The sequence below is a fragment of the Alosa alosa genome, chromosome 19, assembly GCF_017589495.1.
Source record: "Alosa alosa isolate M-15738 ecotype Scorff River chromosome 19, AALO_Geno_1.1, whole genome shotgun sequence".
NCBI lineage: Eukaryota > Metazoa > Chordata > Actinopteri > Clupeiformes > Clupeidae > Alosa > Alosa alosa.
The window spans coordinates 10,880,681-10,902,775 of NC_063207.1; the positions used below are offsets into that span (position 1 = coordinate 10,880,681).

Consider the following 22,095-nt stretch of genomic DNA (forward strand, 5'->3'; position numbering starts at 1 on the left):
AGAGAAAGAGAGAGAGTCAGTACTCTGCACTTGGGCAAACAATCCTGGGAGTAGTCTGGTATTAAAGGACACCAGCAGTTGCTTTATTACAGATGAATATGGAGGAGTCTGGAGCGCATCCAGTGGCACTGTGGCTCAGATGAGAACTATCTCTCAAGGTGATTGCCAAGGTGAGTGTGACTCGGAAGTGCTTTTTAAAAATCCCAGAGGTGAGAAATATAGCCATCATAATGATGTCAAGGTTCTCCTTTAAGCGACTAGAAACAAATCAGGGTTTGTTTGTGTTTATGTTTGTGTGTGTTCCTTGTTTTGATTAGATTAGAACACACTTGCTTTAATCAGTCGGCTAAAAGTACACAAGTTATTTTTCAGAGCGCTTGTAGGCACATTTCCTTTACTCCTTTGAAATTATAACCGAATAGATTGTTTTGGCAGGCCGGCCCAGGAACTGTTCCAGCTCAACTGAGTTTAAATTTTAGTTTGTTTATCAATCTAGCACCCGTGCCGACTCCAAACCCCACAATTCACTCCTGTCATTAAAGTTGGCTGTGATCTTTCCTCTTAAGTTGTTTCGTGTTATGCTAGCCTATACTGATCACATAAAAAAAAATATTTTCCCCAATGTAATATGCACAAGCGATTGCACCCAAGAAGCACTCACAAATGTAAGTACGCAAATGCACACACACACACACACACACACACACACACACACACACACACACACCAAATGGAACCTTGAAATGGTGCTTTGAGGAATGAATAAAGTAGAGCAAGCAGGTTTTGTTTTATGTACGGTTATAAAAAGAACATCTGTTCTCCGTCTGACTACCTTCCAAGACTTTAACTCACAGAATGCATTCAAGCTCTCACTCGGCACGGAGGCAGTAGCACTCTAACAATGCCTGGGCTTCCTGAGTGAGAAGTCAGGATGGGGGAAATCTAATAACCCCATTGCTTCTCTCTTGATCTGGTGAGGTGGCACAAACTGATGAGAACAGAGATTCCGTCAGTTCCCTGTGGCAGATCTGATTTCTCCCTACAGATGCTGCTAGCTCCAAATGTTTAATATGGAGAATGTACTGTATGTGTTTTTTGTGTGTGTGTGTGAGTGATTGTATGTATGCATGTGTGTGTGTGTGTGTGTGTGTGTGTATTCAATGCATGTGTGTCTGTGTGTTATGTGTGTGTCTAGATGTTGGATTTGGATGCATGAATTTGATAGTTATCTACTTTATTGTTATTATAAATTTAATTGCTATCTTGATTTCTTGTAAATGTATGCTTTGGTGGTGCACAAAGGATGTAAAAATGACATCAATTTTTTACAAGCTGGAGGTACTAAAGAGGATAGTGTTGTATAATGTGGCAGAGCAGACCACTGCACCTCACCAAGACACTCAGTGTTGAACTTCAAGTGACCACAGCTTAAGGATGCATGAATCGTAAATATTGAATCTTCCAACGAAGACCATAACAAGCAAATTGCCCTAGCTACTGTTCAGCAGTGATGCAGAGAGAGAGAGAGAGAGAGAAACCTACATGAATAAAAAATTAAGTGCAATAAATCAATGGATTTTAAATCAGGAGTGGGACCACTTTGCTGTGGAAGGTTTCTTTCTTTCTTTTCTTCCATTCTACAGCCAAACAGCAAAAGCTTGGATGGCCAGACAGGAGGTAATCCATGGAGGGGGTCACTCACACCATGGCTCCCTGTAGGTCTGAGAATGCCTCCAAGGTCACTCCAGAAACAAAAGGTATCCAGTCAGCCATGTGCATTCATAACCTCCAAAGGAGGCTGAATGATCCATCTTTAACACGACCTAACTTTATGTGTAACAGCTGCTCGGTGTTGACCCCCGGTGACTTACAGTGGAAACAATAAAAATGGTTTATGTTGTCGGGCATCGGAGGCATAGATCAAAGCAGATAACCGGTCCATGCCTCAAAAGCAATGCGATTTTGGTGTATATAACATCGTTATGTAATGACTGAATGTGTCTGAAATCACCACTGCACTGTTTCCCATTCATCTGCTTTAACGGTGATCATTTCAGTGAACATGATCATTTACAGAAAATCTACATTAACATTACGAGAACAAGAAGAGTACATAGAGAGAGCTGGCAGTGATGTCTTCTTTGGTTCCTTTGGTGCCACATCACATGTGGGTAAGCTAAATTCAAAAGGCCCTTTACAAGCTCTGTTGGTGTTCCTGTGATTCTGGCCTTCCAGTGCCTAAAATGATGTGAAATTGCCTGGGCACTTGCATCTTTTACAATGGTTTATTATCATAACTTCAATGTGTCAGTTTCCTGCTGGGCTTTTTAATTGCGACACTGCACATGTTGGTTTGGGAGGCTTTGATGCGGTGAAATCCAAGCAGTGTCGCAACAATCATCAGACATTTCATGTGTTTATTGTCATTTTACTTGTTGACTGCCACAGTTCATTTAAGAATTGATTAGATAATCTCTTTTTTGTCGCTTTTGAACCAGACACAACATATTAAATAGTTGGTGGTCCCTGGAGATGGGGCTGGCAACCACTGCTTCGGGAAGAGGATCCTTTAGAAGATGTAAAAAGAATAGTGATTATACTTATGGAAGAATATAAAAGTACATCATTAAAATATGTGATTCAAAGTCATTAAACATCTGGAGGATGAAGTAAATGTCACTATATTGTTCTATCAAAGAGACGTGAAAAGATTGCTATATTGTAACAGACTGATTTTGTCCTCTTCTCTATTTGGGTTATTATTTGAGAATGTTAAATGTTACCTGACATTTAGTTAAATAGATTTATTTGGTCCTACATAGATTACAAATGTAGATACAATGTAAAGGACAAAGCATGTCCTAGACAGGTTTTAAACTATGTGCAGTCAACCTCATATTCATATTGAGGGTAGTCTATGCATATGGATCACTGACTCGGGGCAATTTGTCGTGTGTAGTGAAAATGAACAAAACAGGAGTAGGTTACAGTGTATCCATGTGAAAGTATATTTCACCATATCAATATCACTACATATTTTCGAAGGATTGGAGAAAATAAAAGGAGTTTTGCTTAAGTTGTATGTGAGCACAGAGTGGCCTACTGTCAGAATATGTAAGAGGACCAATTCAACAGGCTGCTAATAATATTCCTCTGTCTCCAGGAGATGGCACTCATTGTACAACTCCAGCAGTCCTGAATGCCCAATAAACTGCACATCTGTCCAGGTCGACGGTAATGGCTGAGCATACGTGACAAATAGTTTAGATGAACCAAATACCTCTTTCATCCGTTTTCCTGTTCCACCATTACCCCAATTGAATTGCCCCTTCCCACTTGACTGTGGGATTCTAAGGGAAATACGGCAAAGCAATGGTGGATTTAATTTGTCCTGATAATGTGATGAAACATAGTAGGCCTACTTTGAGTAAGGTGTATCTTTTTACATTTCTATTTTATTTTGTGTATTTGTCACAATTTTATGGCGCCTTGCCTTTGCCAGTTAAATAATAAAACAACTGGAGACTGCAAGAGTTGGAAGGTTAAGATGCCTGTGACCTACGATAAAACGTTGGTAGAGAATGCATAAAAAAGCAATCGTTTGATTAAACTGTGAACTGCCTCCTCAGTTTAATGTTTAACCGAACGATTGGTGGAAGAGCTGAAAGCTGTGTGGTGCTCAACATGGTGCGTTTTTTGGTGTGGAAGTGCTTCTCATACAAATGAGATGTGAGCACTCACGCACACTTTGACGTCGTCAACCAGCTGGGGCTTCGCGTTCCAGTGCAGTAGGCTACGTATGGCGCAGCGTGGATGACCATCCCCTGAAATTATCCTCCGCATTTAACGTTTTCTTTTCTGTAGAAAACAGTTACAAGGGACTCTGATGTTGCAATTACTGCAATATTTACAGATACTGGTATTTTTAAACGAGACGGCCAGTTGCCGTGTAATAAGCCTTGCGCATTTCAGGCGAATTGGAGGACCTGTTCTCATTCGCCGGAGATGAGTCCACCGTCCACGGTCTCTGGATCCAGCATCTGAACGCCGAACAGCATCTCATCACCGCAGCTATCACAGAAAACCGTTTAGCCTTTCCATTCACTGGGTCCTGTGTGTAGTCACGGGGGGAAAAGACGAGACGTCCTTCTCAATCGTTGGTTGTGTTTCATCCAGCAATGGGAGCCGTAGAATATCGAGAAGAGACGCCGGATTCGAGTGGATATCACAGGATACCGATCAAGAATGCTCTCCTGGCAATTATCTGTAGCTCTCTCTGATACTTTTACCATGTCATACGGCTCCTCAAGGGTTTGATCTAAAATGTGCAATGACCACTGAGCTACCAATTGACTTGTCACTTGGAACATACATCTTGAACGTTTTCCCTTTCACTGTGATTTTTACTTCTGTTCACGCCTGCGGTTCGTATTCTTATAACCTCACAGTATAACTCTCCTAAACCGCAGCAACCAGATGAGCACGAGCCGATTACCAGCGCTATCTGCTATTTTGACCAGATAGTCCCCGTTACCTCGCTCAGTACACTGAAAATCCCGGTTTTCGGCGGAATCACGGAAAATTGCTACTAGTTTTGAAACCGGTGCTGCCTGGGAAAGAACCTGTCGTTACCGGGCTGGATATGTTGACATTAACGTAAAGATGGGGTTACATTTTGGTCTCTTGTGGCTTCTCAACGTATATCTGGAGGGCATCCATTGCCAAGGAGTGTATGGTAAGCGAGCAGCATTAATGAATGTTCTTCCACAGGGTATATAACAAGCAATTCCACCATGACCTTGTGAAGAAGAATCCCTTGCATATCGTTTAGTTCTCCCAACATTCGGCCTGGTCGTTATTAGATTTTCCCACTGTTATAACAATGCACATCCTTGATGAATCAAATAGTTGCACGCTTTTAGTCTGGTATTTTTGTGAAAATTGTACAATTCTGTTAGTAGACTATTGTTAGTCCTATGAGTTATTAATCTGACAAAAGCTCATCAGCCTTCCCCTCTACCCCTTCTCTTCTAAGCAAAGTTTTGTGATATATGTTCAGCAAGTGAATAGAAATGACAGTTACACATTGCACTGTGACCAAAAATTACATTAGACAGTCTTTAGTTGTGATGAGATGACAGCAAAGGTGTTGAGGCCTGATTCCATTCACCTGCAAGAGATGTTGGATATACTCTGAACAGAAGCCATTTGTCTACTGTGGAGATGCTCTCTACTATAATGGTTATAGGCCAACATGTATTCCTACACATGCAACCTGTAGCATAACACACTTTACTTAATGGCAAATTCCAGTAAAGGTGGAAAGTATACAAATGCAACGATATAATTCTTACTATCAGTGCAGTGAGTATTTAAAGTGGTCACAGAAAGTAATTGTTTTGTATTGTGATTAGTTGTATCCATGGAATTAAACATTACAAAGCTTGCCCACCTGAGCTGCAGCTGTCTTGAAAGATAGTAAAAATACCACCAACAACATTGTAGGTGATGTTTTCCAGGCGATTAAAAATGTACTAGTGAGAGGACAACAGTGTTATATTGTAAATCTCTTCTCTCATAATTTTGACACATTGTGCTAAATTGTGATGGAACACTCACCACTCAGTGTAACCTTTTACATACCCAAATTAACAAATGTTCAGACTGTCCTAACATTGCCTTAATTGTCCCAACACATATCTAACCCTAACCATGGCCTCTCCCTCACCCTCACACCTTTACCCTTTGGCACAACACCAAACCCTAACTGACACTTCACTGTAACCTGTACCTTAAAGTGAGGCTTAATTGGGAAGTGAGGTCCATTTTTTTTTTTTACTGGAAAGTGTGTACTGTTGAAGACAGGTGCATGTGTAGTGCAGAGTATCTTTTCTCTCAGTGCCATTGTGTCGGATATTTTGGTGGATAGTGGAGTAGGCTAGTTTTGGGTAGAGTAGTTTTGAGTCTGGGTCTGGGGTCATGTATTCTTATTCAGCATGTTCTGCATTGGAGTTAGTCTACACTATTTTGTGGTTGTGCAATCGTGCATAATTGGATAGTCTAGTCCAGCACACTCAACAGGTCCATCACTCCCTCTGGACACCAGCACTGTTCTTTCATGCTTCTAACTGTGTAACTGCATCTTTTGCCTTTGCCTGTCGTTCTGAATCGAGGAGAAATGAGTGCCACCTATTGATTGATGCACGGAGTCCTTGGATTCATTTTGCACTTGTCACTCCTAATAGTAAACCATTGTATTTATGGTGGGCTCAGGTGGCTAGCTATCTGGTATCTCAGCATATGTAAGGACATAGAGCTATACAAAACCACGGTGTTTGGGATTTTTGGCCCGCACTGCAAAAAATCAATACATGTTTAAGTGTTACCTGGGAATACAGGGTTACAGTATGCTCCACAAAGGACACTGGAGAGTAATGAAGGCAATAAGGTAGGCTTAGGTCTTAGTGGTTATATTGTCATTTCAATCGGATTTCTTAATGTTGGGAAGTTTTTGCAGACTCCATTACATTCTAAATCTATAACTACTGGTTTGTAGAAAAGGACCATGTTCCGAGGCAGGGTTCCACAGCAGTGGCCCGCTGCCCTGGGGCAAGAAAAATAGCATGTCAAGCAAGTTGGTTGGCCAATCAGTTTATCTGCCAGTCACCATCACTCGGTCAGCTTAGCTCACCCATGGTGCTACCTGTTTTAAGCTAAGGAAGTGAGGCTACTAAAGTAAAGAGAGAGCTCATTACAATGTAATAAATGAACAGTTTTGTGTGAAAATTATTTTTCTGGGCCAGTAAATATAAACATAAACAAGTAAATATAAACAAGGGTCCAGCAGCACAAATCTCATGTACTTGCCCAAGGGGGCAGTGGGTGGGAAATGTTATGTTGAACACTGTTCAAAAGCTATTTTTGTGTCATCTAAGATATGTCTTTCGGATGTAATGCTAGTGCTTAAACAATGCTGGTACAATTCTGTTATCAAAATGTATGAGGCACTTTTGTAATGAAGTCTTTTTCTTTTCATAAACATACAATCATTCCTGTAGCTATCATTTTCCTATTTTAACCCAGCTGGTAGAGCAAGATCCAAAGTGAAGTCATAGGCCCAGTTTCTAAGGTCAAGCCATATGGATTAAATACATAATACATTGCCTATGCTGTAAATAGCTTAGGAGAAACCCAGCATGAACGACTAAATCCATATGAATTGAAGTGATATTTCACCAAATTCTAAAAACTATTGGGCTTGCCTTTGGTGCAGTGATAGTACTTAAGGGACTGAGGGTTTGACTGGGGTCCTCTAGCTCTTGCCTCGTCACCTGCTGTGAGAATGGGCTTCTGATCCACTTTAATGCTCCACTGATTGTCTGTGAGAAATACTGTCCTTCGCAACAGAAGGATCACCCCATAGATCTGCCATGATTTGCTTCACCAACGCAGCTATTTATTCAGATTTAGAAAAAACTAAATATATATTTTGATTAGCCTCAGTGGATCATTGAACTAAATAAATGTGGATCATTGAACTAAATTTGGGATGCCATTTGTTGACAGAACTGTACAGCATGATTGTAAAAATGCCATACAAAGAAACCATCAGCTATAGGTTTTTGAACAAATTGTGATTTTGTGTTGTAAGTTCACTCAAAGCCAAAATGAGGTCTCTGTTGTGGCTCAGATGGCCAGCCCAGAAAAGTACTACAGACTACTACTGCCTGATGCACAGTGCCCACTATGGTGGTAACAAGGTGCATCCAATGTCATTGGCTGGCCCTGATGTCAGTCACAGGAGTGTTTATTCCAAGTGGCACCTTAGAAGATGACCAACTACATACACACTGTTACTTCTACAAGGCCCTTCTCCATCTGTTGTTACCTGCCCTGCACGCTACGCAAAAGGATCCTGATGGAGGAAAATAAAAACTAGGCTGCTCTTTTGGCCATATTCGGCCAGAATATGCTACAGGATTAAGGATACATTTCTGACTGGAGAGACCTGACGTAGAGTCCCTCCACTGGAGGCCTGAAGAAAGACTCCAAAATTGCTCTCTGTTATGGAAGCTTCTGTGGTTGTCAGCTTCCCTTGCGTGGCGTAGTGTAATTTAACAGGGTGATAGGAACTGTCAACGTTTGCACCACTGATATGATTAAAACACGTGTAGCTGGGGCAATTTATATTGTTTGTGACACTGGTACAAGGGGAATGAGTAAACGATCTTAATGCCGTGAATCATTAATAATGGCAGGTTTGCGCTTTGAAAATGTGCACGGGAAGGCTTGGTAATTGTTTCTTCGTTATCACGTGTCAGCACTTTTTTGCCCAAGTTGGCCTGTGAAAGTTCTTTGCTTTTTGGTACATCTTTGATGGCATTTTCACTCTTATCTTTGAATTCCTGTGTTTCATTAAAGATCAAGCCAGGCAAATCTGAAGTTTTAATGAGCTTTTCTAAGTTATAGTTTAGGTAATTCAAGCTTGTCTTTGGAAGATATATGTAGGTGTCATTAAACTGAATTGAAAACAGACTAATGTTGATAGATCCTTGCTTATCATTCAAAATTAAATATCAAGATAAAAATGTTCAGGTCTGGCAAGTTAAAATTTATTAAGATTATAAATTGAAAGGATTCTAGTTCTCCGAGTTGCAATTATGTATTCCTTTTTATAACATGATATCTTCTCAAATGTCCAGTCTTGGCTGTATCAATTGATGCTGGAACTTAGATCTCTATACTCAGTAATTGCATGTGTGCTAATTATAGTTTTGGCTAATGGAACTATTTGTTTCCTTGAAGTGCAATGTTCTTTAATCACCAAAGTCTCAGTTTGGTGTTTGTTTTATATGCAAATGAGTTTTCCTCTTGTCAACATCTCATGTTGAATTCACTTATCATTAGGTATCTGTGGTCCTTTCTTTTGTTATAATTAAACATTTTACTATTTATTTATGAGTAAAAAATAAATGCTGTAATTAGTCCTCAACAATCACTGGACCAGAAACTTAATCAATAAAGATAGCACATTATTTTGGTAAGTAACATAATTTGGTAAGTTTGAGTGTAGTGTATATGTTAACTGTGAGATATGTGTATTTACCTCAAATATATTTTGACATTTCTCCATTTATAGAGAATTGGTGGCTCAACATATTGACATGACGTGATGTATCATGGCTTTTGCTGACCAGCTAGTTTGCAAAGTGTGCTATCAATCAGAGGACCTCATCCTTCTGTTTGGACTTGACAGGTGTTTAGTTTGGCAGGTAGACTAGTTTTTGTCAATAAAATTAGTTACAGAAATACTCTCTCTTTCTCTCTCTCTCTCTCTTTCTCTTTCTCTTTCATATATACACACACACACACACACACACACCGCCTGGCCAGAAAGAAATCGGCTTTTATGGTGAATGAAGATATGGTGTTGTGGACATCATCCATGACTACATTCCTGTGCCAGGTTCTTATTGCTGTAGGTGACCTTGAATGGCTAACCTATCTCAATTACATTAAGAAGATTATGTATATTTTTTGTATTATGTCCTTCCCCTGATGTAATCCAAATGAACAGAAAGTCCATGTTTTAAGAATGCTTTCTGTTTCTTACGAAGATAGATGTTAATGACTACCGACAAGATAAAAGGTGAATAGTCTTACTTTGGGTTTCTCACTGCTCAGGTTCCTTCAGCACCTCTAACAGTTCCTCTAGGCGAGGCTCCTTTAGGTCTTGCCAGAGAGAGGCATGTTAGTACCTGACCTTTCACACCCACCTGCTTATGATCCTATAAAGCCTCCTGGGAGTTGAGTTTGATGTTTGGGTCAGATTCCATTTAAGAGCAGACACAGAGAATGAAACCCACAACATCTTCTGTGAACGTAAAAACAATCAACAAAAAACAATCTTATGAACAAAAGACCCCCCACACACACACACACACACACACAAACACACTCCATTTGACGAAAGTCCTCTTCATGTTTTTTCCAACATGACATGGGTCATGTTGGAAAAAAAAAAAAAACAGTTCCACAAAGCACACACACACACACAAATACAGTAGACACACTACCTACATATACACACACACACACACTCACACATACAGTTTTCCCTGGCTTACTGTCGTGGAAAACGTGTGGAAATTATGAATTGATATATTTTTCAACTCCAGATGTATTTTATTTTTTTTCCTGGAGCTGTAATCCCATAAGAGGGCTACCCATGACCTTTGACCTCTTCAGAGGCCCAGTATTGCTTCCAGTAATGCTTCTATTCTTTAACGCGCACTCATGGTGGAGGTCAAAATGGCAGATCTTTGCACAGGGGCTAAGCGTGATGTTTGCTTTTCTGTTTCATCTGCGTGGGTGGGTGTCTTACCTTTAGATAGCTGTGGGATTCATGTCTCGCTAATCTTTGTTATGGGAAGGTTTTTTTTTTTTTTGCTTTTGAGAAGAGGCCCATTTATAAATTCATACAACCTCAGTCAGCTGTGCCCGAGAAACCTAACTGTTGTGTTGTTGGTTAAGCCATCAAGGACATGTGGGGGTTTATTACACGGGTGATGCATGTTGTGCTTGCACCCACGAGGAAGTAGTTCACAGTGTTTGGGGATAAAGATGTGTGGATTATATTTTTAGGATTTCAGTGATCCCGGGCTTTCAATTGAGCTATTGGATGTTGTTGAACACTTGCGTGCCATAGGTCACTATGACTTTGCTGTATTTTAACCACTTGAAGCAAACACTGGAAGCAGCTCTGGAATGAAGGAGGCCAGGGGAAAGAAAGGAAGAGAGAGCGATAGAGAGAGAGAGAAATGAAAATTCAGTACCAAGTCACACGAAACGAGGCCTTACCATGCACACAATGATACCCTGTGCGGTCTGAGCAATTCGTCTTCAAAAGCCACCTCACAGGCTATTGAGCAGAATTCAAGCTTTGGAAAAATAATTGTGTTGGTTGAGTTGTGATCTTGAGAGATTTTGTAGGGTCTGGGTACACAGCACCTAAGAGCTTATTTACTCTCCTGCGATTTGTTTTCATTTTCTCTAGTAGTACATTTCTCAATAGGTGTTTGGAAAGACCTGGTTTGAAAATATTCACAAATAAACATGTAGAAACACAAATGATTGCATTGATTTGTTAAATATCTCATTGGAGCTTATTGTTTTTAAAGTAACACTCTACTCAGTCTTTGTAACAGGACCTTTAATAATAAAAATGTCATCTGCCATTGGCATGGCTTTACATGACAGATTACGAGAGAGTAACAGTGGCAGGTTACCATTATAGTTCTACAAATGGTCTTGACAGCTCACGTTGTGTGAAATGTGATGACAGCATAATATTACTCTGTGGCATAGGGTTCTTATAGCATCTCATACTAAGAGCACTGTCATTACAGCCAGCGATAACTGTAGCGTGACACACTGCTACATCACTCAGCATTATGTACTAATGAGTAATGTCAGGAAATGCTTGCTTCTGTGACATTTTTATGACATGACTGCATCAATCTTGTGACGAGAGGTTCGTATGAAGTGCTCATAGCTCCTCCTCTCGATGGAATTCCATTCCAAAACCCATTCAACGAAACGCTAATTACCATGCTAATATTTGTCGATACAACAAAACACGTGTTCGCTGTCACAGCTCAGTGCATAGGGCCAGTGTACCAGACCATGACTTTGCGTTTTCCACTGATAGTGCTGTCCCATTTTGTTCCCAGTGCGTCCTCTGCAGCCATGCATGTGATATACTCTGTAATGTACTTCATTAAAGGTCGTGGGAGAATTATTTATTTTTTTCAGTTAGTGGTTACTTTCCCCGTCGCGAACCTGATTTATGACTTACTCTAGTAGTAAAAATAGTAGAATGGTTGTAATAAGCGGGTACAAGTAATAAGGCCCACACATAAAGCCAACGATGATCACTGGCGATTGTTTACAGGTGGGAACAAGCCCCATTTTCTTTTCTTTGCGTTTACAGCGCTGTAAGTCTATTGGCATGGGCACAATGAACAGCAACAAAAGCCATCATGAGCAACGCTGTAATTCTCCTTTAAGAGGACCAGTGTTCTCTCATTCTGTCGCCCCCCTATCCTCTCCGTTAATCCCAACCACCAGAGGATTCACAGCCTTCAGAACCCATCTGCCAAAAAAAAAAAACAAAACATGGAAAAAAGGGGGAAAAAAAGTGACACAGATATTTTATCGCCGCTCCCAGATTAGAGGAATGAGGTGCTGTTTGAGGAAGCCATAAGGACCTCAGTGCAGATTATGGATTCATTCTCACAATGTTCTCGCACCATATTGTGCTGGAAAAAAATCCTCTCTAGACCAGATTAGGCAATTCCGTATTAGGAATAGTGTCAATTGGTGCCAGCGAGCATTGCCTTATGAATTTGCAGCGGGGTTCAAAAAGAAAAGAAGGTTCACAGAAAGGCAGCGATGGTGTGACAGTGAATAGGGCACTTTGGCGTCATGAAGATCTGACTCCTGCGGTCAGGATCCATTGTGGTCGGTCGTGCGTGTGAAGTGCCCTTTTACTGCCCTGGCAGTGGCAGGTGACAGATGTAAGTGACAGATCCCATGGCTCCTGAGCCTGGGCAACTAAGCAGCAAGCTGAAAAGGTGCCAGTCACAAGGCTTTGTGGTTTTTCCACCCAGTTTCCCCCTCAACCACCACCATTGCCGTAAAACAGTCCAACAGAGAGGATGTTAGCCAGGTTGGATTCAAGGATGCAATGCCTTTTGTTGTGTTGCAAATGTTGAACCGCTTCTGAACATTTGGCCCTGATGAAGAGATTAAGAATGGTGCAGCACATCACCCAGTGCTCGCTGCTCTTTCTGGAGTGTCTGTCTGTGCCTTTTTCCCCTTTTTGGTAATATGTTGCTGTTGTTGTGTCAGGATGTGGATTGCAGTCTGGTGTCTTGCCGGGCATGCTTCTACCCTCGTCTTGCAGCGATTGGCCCCATTATGTGGAGAGGGCTTTGTTCAAGTTGCATCTACAGCCCACAATCACTTTCACAGGGTAGAAGACAAAAGATAGACCCCCGGCAAGGAAGAGACAGACACTGTAAAAATGCTGCAATGCACAGGTAAAATGAAGAAGCCCATTAAATTTGTATTGGCAGTGTTCAGGGAAAAAAGCCTGTCCTATATGCTGTGTGCACCCTGCTGTTTGGCATCAAGCAAAACAGCATGTATGGGGGTAAGGATCAAGACATACATATGGAACAGATGGAATGTACGGAGTAAGGCCTGCCAAGTTCCGTTGTTGTGCTTACCCTTGACCTTTTGAGAGCGTGTCTTGTTTTATTTTTTCTGGATTCTGCACATGCATTTTGTTGCAGGCTCTGGTGTTAAATTCAGCTAATCACATCAACTAGCTGGATAAAACGTGAGCAACTGCGTGCCAAAATGTGTCAGTCATGTCCTTCATCTTTCTATCTGTGTAAGAAACATGGAGGAGGAAGTGAAGGATGAGGAAGATCCGGTTGAATCACCTGAAAGCACGACAAATGTAGCAGTGTTTAACTCGTGGGCCCTACAGAGAGTATTTGTATGAAAAATCCATGCTACCATTCATAAGATGGTGATGATTCAGAACAGAAAACTTAAACAGTCCACCACAGTACAGGAAGATAGTGGGAAAAACCCTCGATCCTTGCTGCAGGAGATGCTTTTATTCATTTTTTCCCCTCAAATAAATGAATTGGCTTTGGTATTCTTTATGCTGCATCTGACAGTTTGCATATTTCTCAATTTTAGCTCTTGTCGACAAAAATGGTCTACCATTGTGCGAGCTATAATTGCTTGCAGGATTAGCCCTTTTGCAACAGAATTATATCATTGGTTCTTTCCCAAAAAATACTCCTCCTGTGTTGCGTATATTATGGGAAGGAGCACTTGGTACAAAAATAACGTTGCAATGTCCTCCAGCACAGGCCTTTGTCAGCTGATATTAATGCGTGCATTAGAGGTCTTTCAGATGCAGCCATCCATGTGAGAAGAATGACTCCGGGAAGGCACTTTGGACCTTGTCCAGGGCCACGATGTTTTGAAAGCATATAGGCATCATCTTAATCCAATCAATAGCACTTATACCTGTAAGTGGAATGACTGCTTACATAATTCCCACCAACACATTACAGATGCCGGGTAGCATTAGAAAAAATGCTGGTGAAACCCTGTAAAGGCACATGCGGGCTTACAGGCCTTGTTTAAGTACGGGTGAAAGTTTTGTGGGGGGAAAGGCTCACCTATTAGCCTAGATGGCCATTAGATATTAGCATTTTGAGTGGTTAACTTCATCTGTAATTAATTTAAAGTCTTATTGGATTTTTCCATTTCCCCGATATTGTGATTGAGACCGCCCCTCCCCTTGGCTTCCTAAACAGTATACACACTGCACTCGGTCTTGTAACCAGATCTCTCAATGGTAAATTGTCTGCATCTTTACCTCACAAATTATTGATGGGAAGTGGTGTGTATCACAGTTGCATGACTGAGCCTTTAGGGTGAGTGCGAAGCCTGGGCGCAGCTAACATGTTTGATGCGGCTGCTGCTGATTCTGCTGCTGCTTCTGCTGCAGCTACGCAAAAGGCCCCTCAGTGCATGTATATGTGTGTGTTTTATATCCATTAATGCGGGCACTCCTCTTGCGTTTTGTCAAGCCATTAGCTGTAGATTTCGCGGGAATGAGTGTTAATAAGTGTTAATGAGACTTAATGAGGATAAGGCAGTGCCGATTACTGGGAGCGGTGTGGGCATGCTCCGTCTCGTGGTTCAGTGCACCATCAAAATTCACACGCAGAGGGGGCCCTGCCGCCATGTGTATGGTTTTTAAAAAATACATATTTTTGGTCAATCAGAGTCAGAATAACCTGTGAATACTGTCTCCTCTGGCATTAGACCACAGAACCAAGAGGCTGTGCAGTACCGTTGACAATGTTTCATCTCTCTAATCTGACAGAGGGTATCAGGGGGGGGGTTGTTTAGATGGAGATGCGGTGGTGGAGGTGGGTTGGGTGGAGGTGGATGGAGGCGGTACAGGCGGTACGCCTGTTATCAGTCAACTTGCACCCTCGACTTTGCACATCAGTGTATCTGTCAGAGCCTGGGGTCAGTGTGAAGCGGCAACCGTGACTTGTGTGTAGATTTTCATGCTCTTAATTAAAATTTCACAAGCTGGTTGACTCACTAGCTCGCCACTAACAGATGTGGCGCTACCTCGGCAACGAGGATGAGGAGGAGGAGGAGGAGGAGGAGGAGGGCGAAAGCGGCACTGTCAGAGGCACTGGGGCGTTAGTTGGTGTGTGTGTGTGTGTGTGTGTGTGTGTGTGTGTGTGTGTGTGTGTGTGTGTGTGTGTGGGGAGGGTTGCGTGGGGAGGAAGCCTGCACGCCTCTTGGGCCCTGATCCAAGGGGAAAATGAGAGTGCAACCTGCATAGAACACACACTTCCTGTGCAGAAGCAGTATGAGGAGCAGTATTTTGGTCCTGTTAGCATTTACATTTGCATCTGTTAAAATGTGTGTCTGTATTTTCTACACTGGGCCTTTTTTTTTAATGTTTGAAACAATGATTTCAGTGGAAGTGGGGAGGCACAGTAAAGTCTCAGTGTTGGATCAAAGAGTAATCCAGATATTTTGGATCAGATAGATATCCATGTGCCCCGAAACGGTTAATCATGATTAAATGTCAAATCAGATTACAGTGAACAAATCCCGATCCCAAGTATCTTGATCCCATCTCAAAGTTTTGAAACATCTGATTTGAAGATTTCAACCTTGCCTAACCCTTGCAATCTGATCATCTAAATTGCACAATCCACAATTTTTTTTGTGTGTGTGTCTGTGTGTGTGTATGTGTGTGTGTGTGTGTGTGTGTGTGCGTGTGTGTGTGTGTGTGTGTGTGTGTGTGTGTGTGTGTGTGTGTGTGCGTGTGTGTGTGTGTGTGTGTGTGTGTGCGTGTGTGTGTGTGTGTGTGTGTGTGTGTGTGTGTGCGTGTGTGTGCGTGCGTGTGTGTGTGTGTGTGTGTGTGTGTGTGCGTGTGTGTGTGTGTGTGTGTGTGTGTGTGTATTCAAAGCTTAAGTGTGTTTTTTCCTCTCTCTTTTCCCTCTATTTCTCTCTGTTGGATTTGTACTCTACTCTCCCCTAATATACATGCGGGTATGCTGAATGCTTGCTCATTTCGTGAGTACAGAGGCTTGGTCCACAAGAGCATAGAATATGACTGGTAAACGCCTTTCATGTGAAGCCATTGGTGGAAAGCTGAGGTCATATATAATGCAGCAGAGGTGCGTGAGGTGGAGGACAATGCCATGAAACCCAGCATTTGTGACTAAACCAAATGGAAAAAGCCGCTCTGATGAGCAAATTATTACGTTCACCATCTAAGTATAGGCTTCCAATATTGACTGCAGTCACGCATGACACATGCAATATGGTTTTCACAAGCATTTCTCTATCCATTAAGGGGTATGGGCAAGCACGGCATATTCTGCCGGAGCGGTTTTCATCGTGTCAAGCTAAGCTGTCCCGGTCTGTTTGGTGGCTGAGAAAAATGGAAAGAGGGGGTTTTGAAAGGCAAAATCCAAATGAAAAGTGAAGGGAAGTGAATTGAATAGTGCGCCGTCTGGGCGTTTGCTTTAGAGAGTTGAAATTGAAATGTCCCGCGATGGCCCCGTCTTGTGTGGTGAAATGGACAGCCGTTGATGAGGGAGGGGATGGAGCCTGAGTGATGATGCTGAGCGGTTTCCTTTTTTTTTTTTTTTTTCAAATTTTTTTTTTTTTTCCAAATAATGTTTTCATATAGGTACTACAGTATATTCAGTTGGAAGCATACAAACTTGCCATCTCAGAGCTATTCAGGGCACAGAGGGCAAGATGCTGAGGTCCAGCCACAGCCGCCTTGTCTACTGAATTTCTTCTTTACGACCCTGCAGAGTTGAACTGTCAACAAATGTTCTATATTCAAATAATATATTTGCATAAATTTGATGTGAATATCAAAATTAGATTGTACAAATGAAACAATAACATGATTCAGTGCACTGCAAAATGGACAGCAATCACACAAATTCATTTTTATTGTATATTTCTGCCAAGGAGGATATGTTTTAGGGTTATTGTTTGTCTGGAAGCAGAATTATGCAAACATTACCTGTCCAAATTTAATCAAAACTAGGCGAAAAGGTAAAGCATAGCCCAGGGAAGAACTCGTAAAATTTTGGAGTGGATACACATCAGTGGGCAGATCCACAAATTTTCACTTTGACTAAATGTTGGCTGATAAGGCGTACAGGATTTGGCCTTGGCTGAAGTCTCCTCTTTTCAAGCGCCCCTCTTGTTAAAAATGAAATGTAGCTGAAGCCAAAACGCAGAAGTAATTCAACAACAGACGTGTGGTAATGATGGTAGAGAGTTCACAACCCAACTCATCAGCAGGGAGTGATTTGCACCCCGAGAAATGTAAAACGCCTCGTTTGGTCACTAGAGTGCAAAAGTGTGGAACCTAGAGATAAAGTTGTATGCATACTATTGCATTGTGATCCAATTAATCTATGATTTCAGCAATAGCAGGTATGTACTGTAGATCTTCTAAAAAAAAACTAATTTATACTGAAATATCCTCTGTGTATGAACAGTTCTTGAATTTCCCCTTGGGGATCAATAAAGTATCTATCTATCTATCTATCTATCTATCTATCTAGTTATCTCTTGTTGTTTGCCCTCTTAATAGACATAATGAACAAAAAGACATTTGAATGGTTTGAATATATGCATGTTTTTCAGAACCATATTGAACAAGAGTGTGATTTTTGGCCAATTATGGCAGCTCTACTGCAGAGTACACCGTCATTAAGGCTTAAAACATGAATGTGTGATTTTACTTTTAACTCGTTGGTCTCCCAAAAAGCTTCATCTCATGAATACTCGACTGTCTGTGATCGAAGGCCGGTGCATATGTTCAGTTGTTTTACCACATTTTGAGTGCCTACTTACTGTAAGCCTGGGAGTATTTGACTGGTAAAGGAAGTGTGATATCCTCTCATTTTCATGGCTGTTTTCTGATGATTGATGAGTGAGTTTGAGTAGATTTGCTTTTCAAATGGTAAAATGTGCAATTAAATGGTTAGTAGTGTCACAGAGCTCTAAAAACTGTCAATCGGCTGGTCTAATAGATCTAGGGAGTTCAGAGAAGCTCAAGAGGCCCTTCTTGTGAGCCAAAGCTTCTATGTGTGTTGTGCCTCCAAGAATAAGTTGTTCTTTCTTGGGAGACGGCGAATGGCAATCACGAAAATCAAAGGCAACTGCGAATGCCTTTGCCACCGTGCAATCAGAGCCACCTCACGTATGGCCTGATTTATCGTGGACCGAGATGCGTGTGAGAGAGCCCTCTGTGACAAAAGCAACACTTGTAATCGGCTTTGCCTGCTTGCCCTTAAGAATGCTCCTCATCACCTATTGTGACAGGCTCTATCAACAATGATAATGAATTCATAAGCAAGCTTCATCAATACTGCATCGAGCCGCGACCCGAGCAGCAGGCATAGTTTGGAAGTGACATTTAAAGACAATGTAAATGTAATGATGACATCAAAAATCCGGGAGAGATTGGTCAGGATCCAAAAAAAAAGGAAGGAAAAAAAAAAGAAAGAAAAGATGGGCTGGAATATTTCCCCGTCATTGTTCTTGAACATTGCCCTCATCATTTTTGCCCTTTTGCGAAACATTAACATGAAAAAAGAAGGAGAGAGGACTCTATCACACTGGCACCCCTCCTCCTCCCGCTCTGCCATTTACGCTCCCTTCTCCTCGGCATCCTTGTTTTGCGCTCCGCGGTCAACGACATAAACGGCTTAAACGTGCGGAGCCTAGCGGCCTCTTCCTGAGGCATCAGATACCATGTCAAATTGAAGATGATGGATGAATAGGCCTGACACTCTCGTTGACTGTCATTTTTAACCCCCTGTGATTTGAACCCGAGACAGCTTTGAATGGGGAAAAAAAATACAGGCACCCAAAGCAGCCTGCTGCATGCATGCTGTCTATATTTAGATGTCCCTCGCCCGCCCATAATCTTAAAGCATTCTGTGCACTCTGCTCGAGCAGGCTGTTATTCCTTAGGTTTCAAGAGGCAATACAAAAACAGCACCCCTACCCCCCGCCCCCTCCCATCCAACACCTACAAAAGAAACAAAATAAAACAAGGAAATAACAAACTTGGGACCTCTGTGTGGAGGCTTTGGGGTTGGGAGTGCGTTTTGCTGCCTGCGGTTCTGCCACCGCTGCGCTTTCTTCCTCAACTCGGCTTTGCTTGCACTGCATCCTCCTGCTGGGCCCAAGCACTCAGCTCCGACTGCACCTGATAAATGAAGTGTTTATTCAATAATGGGGGGAAGACACATCTCGCTACATAATTACCATGTGAATAAAATCTATGGTGAAGACTGCCTTTAGGGTTTCCTCATAGAGACACACGCTGCAGTGCTTAATTCCAGGACTAAACTTACTTGGAGTTACTTTTTTTTGTGTAGTGTGTGTGTGTGTGTGTGTGAAGCTTTTTTTTTCCGCTCTATCTTTTTCTCTATTTTATTACGCATCACTGTGTTGCCAATAATAAGAGTTTGTATTTTTTTAAGCATAATTTCAGTACGGCTTTTGTGGAATCATGGTGGATTGACGTGCTGTGTTCGCACCCGTCAATACATTGATGGCTTAATCTACTTTCAGCTTTTCAGATCTACGCCAGGATGCTTAGTATACATTGTTGATCATTGAATGTCTTTGCCTTGGGCATGTTACCCCCCCACACACACCCCACCCGAGTCCTGTGACACATTAATTGTCTGTAATGTGAATAGTGAATATGAGTACACACAGGAGCTGTAGCAGGCATTGTAATGTAATTTGTCAATAGGTGCACATCATAGCAAATTATAGATAGTGTCCTTTCAAAAAGGTCTGTGCACAATGTTATAGTGGACTTCAGACGGCCATCATTTACACAGATAGTGGCAAAATGAACCGAGGCCTTTGCTGTCTCCTAGCACCCAGGAATAGCACATTTCCTAACATTGGAATTTTTCTAGCGTGTGAGCATGTGAATGAGGACCAAACAGTCACTTTTTACAGTGGTAATTATCCATCTTTACTCCTTGGTCCAAAGTGGATGGATCCTTTTTGGTCTCCTTATGCACAATTTGGCAGCAGGTGCTGCACACAAAGGCACTGTGGTTGCTCTAATTGACACTTTTGACTTGCGAACAGTTCGGGGCAACAGAGTCCATTACACCAAAACTGGCAGTCTAATGAAAGTGCTTAGGGGCTCGGGACAGAATGTCAGTGGACAGCAGGGTAATAGCATTCCCCATGCTCTCTCCTACACTTTCTTTCTCTCTCTCTCTCTCTCTCTCTCTCACTCTCTCTCTCTCTCACTATGGTGCTCCATTTCAAATGCTTCATTACTCAGGAGAGGTGGGGTGGGTGGGAGAGCCATGGAAGGCTTGTGGTGCTGGTGGCGAGGATAGGGAGGTGGGGAGTGGCGCCGGTTTGGAGGGAGAGAAACGTCAATTAGGATAAATTGAGTTGACGGCAGAAAAGAGTATGTCCTTGAGAGGGTCTAAAAGAACGCAAAGAACAACAACAACAACAACAACAGGAACAACAACAACAACAACAACAACAACAACAACAGGAACAACAACAACAACAGGAACAACAACAGGAACAACAACAAACAGCCACTGCAACTACATCGGCGACGGCAGCAGCAGCGGCGGAGGTAACTGTGACCGGACGGGTCCGCTCGTCAGTAAATACCACACCTGTGCCTCCCCGCCCCCACCCTTAATTGTTCGCGGTGATTCAAACGGAACTTGACCTTCACCTGATCGCCGCTAATTGCATTTAGCTCGGCTCACTTTAAAGTGGGCCCCCTCCCCCCTTCACTCTACGCATCAGCATCTTTTCCTGAGGTTAAGCAGCAATGTCAGTATGTACCGAGCCACCAGTACACGGTGCTAACTTCAGTAGCTTCAGACTCTCTGTGGCCCGTAACCTGTGCGCTCTGTGCAGATATCGATGTCTGTGGATGTCTGTGTGTCTTTATATAGCCTGGCAATGCTGTTGTTTCTCCATTACATGACATGCCGTGCCTTAATGAGAGAAGCTTTTTTAGTTTGGGTGAAGCTGTCATGTAGAATGCATGCTGCTTTTCGTGCTCACACTTGACACTTGGCTTGTACTGTATGTGTGCCCTCGGGATGTGTGTGTGTGTGTGTGAGTGTGTGTCTAATTTAATTGAAGTAAGATTTATATACCTTTTTTGTAGGGATCTGTAGTGTGTATGCCCCATATGTGTTTTCATTACCCATGGAGAGATTAAGTGGTATGGCAGCGGATCTATCTGCTGGGGCCTGGTCCGTCCCCGCTGACCTGTGCATAGGTCAACAGATGAATGAATAACCACATAGGGGCTGGTGGCAGGTTGTGTGTGTATGTGTGTGTGTGTGTGTGTGTGTGTGTGTGTGTGTGTGTGTGTGTGTGTGTGTGTACACTTTCCAGCTTACCAATTTGTTCTTGTGTTTGCATTTCTCTCTCCCCTCCCTCCACACACACACACACACACACACACACACACACACACAAACACACACACACACACACACACCCTGCCACCAGCCCCTATGGCCCTTTTGTCATGGAAGATTAATGGCGTAATCTTGTGGTGTGTCGTCAACTGTTTCCAAGTTTTTTATGCATGAGGAGTAATCTGAAATATGCCTGCCACAGGATTTGCCGGCGCTCCAATGATTTCGACAAGTTTAGAATGAGAGGCTCCATTTTTTGCATGACCTGTCTGCACTGTCCCAATGATTATGGATTTTCCCTACTCCGCCTCGACATTGTCTTTCTGTTTTTTTTTTTGTGCTGTACTGTTATTAACTCTAAAATTACTCTATTTTTCAAATGGATAGTTTCTCACTTCTGATATCCATTTCTGTAGGCTCAGTCTGCTCTACATACTGCAGATGGTGAAATATGCATCCATGGCCATCGACATCGATTTTGGGAGTTAATATG

At 42.2% G+C, this 22,095-nt stretch overlaps 1 protein-coding gene across 3 annotated transcripts in view; it reads left to right on the top strand.

Moving 5' to 3' along the window:
• Positions 1–3,740: 3,740 nt before the first annotated feature.
• Positions 3,741–22,095, top strand: part of mdga2a (MAM domain containing glycosylphosphatidylinositol anchor 2a) — a 154,619-nt gene continuing 136,264 nt past the window's right edge. For all 3 annotated transcript variants that reach the window (XM_048228706.1, XM_048228709.1, XM_048228707.1), the window contains exon 1: positions 3,741–4,735. In XM_048228706.1, the coding sequence (XP_048084663.1) occupies positions 4,663–4,735 (73 nt within the window). In that variant the 5' untranslated portion in view covers positions 3,741–4,662. The remainder of the gene's footprint in view (positions 4,736–22,095) is intronic.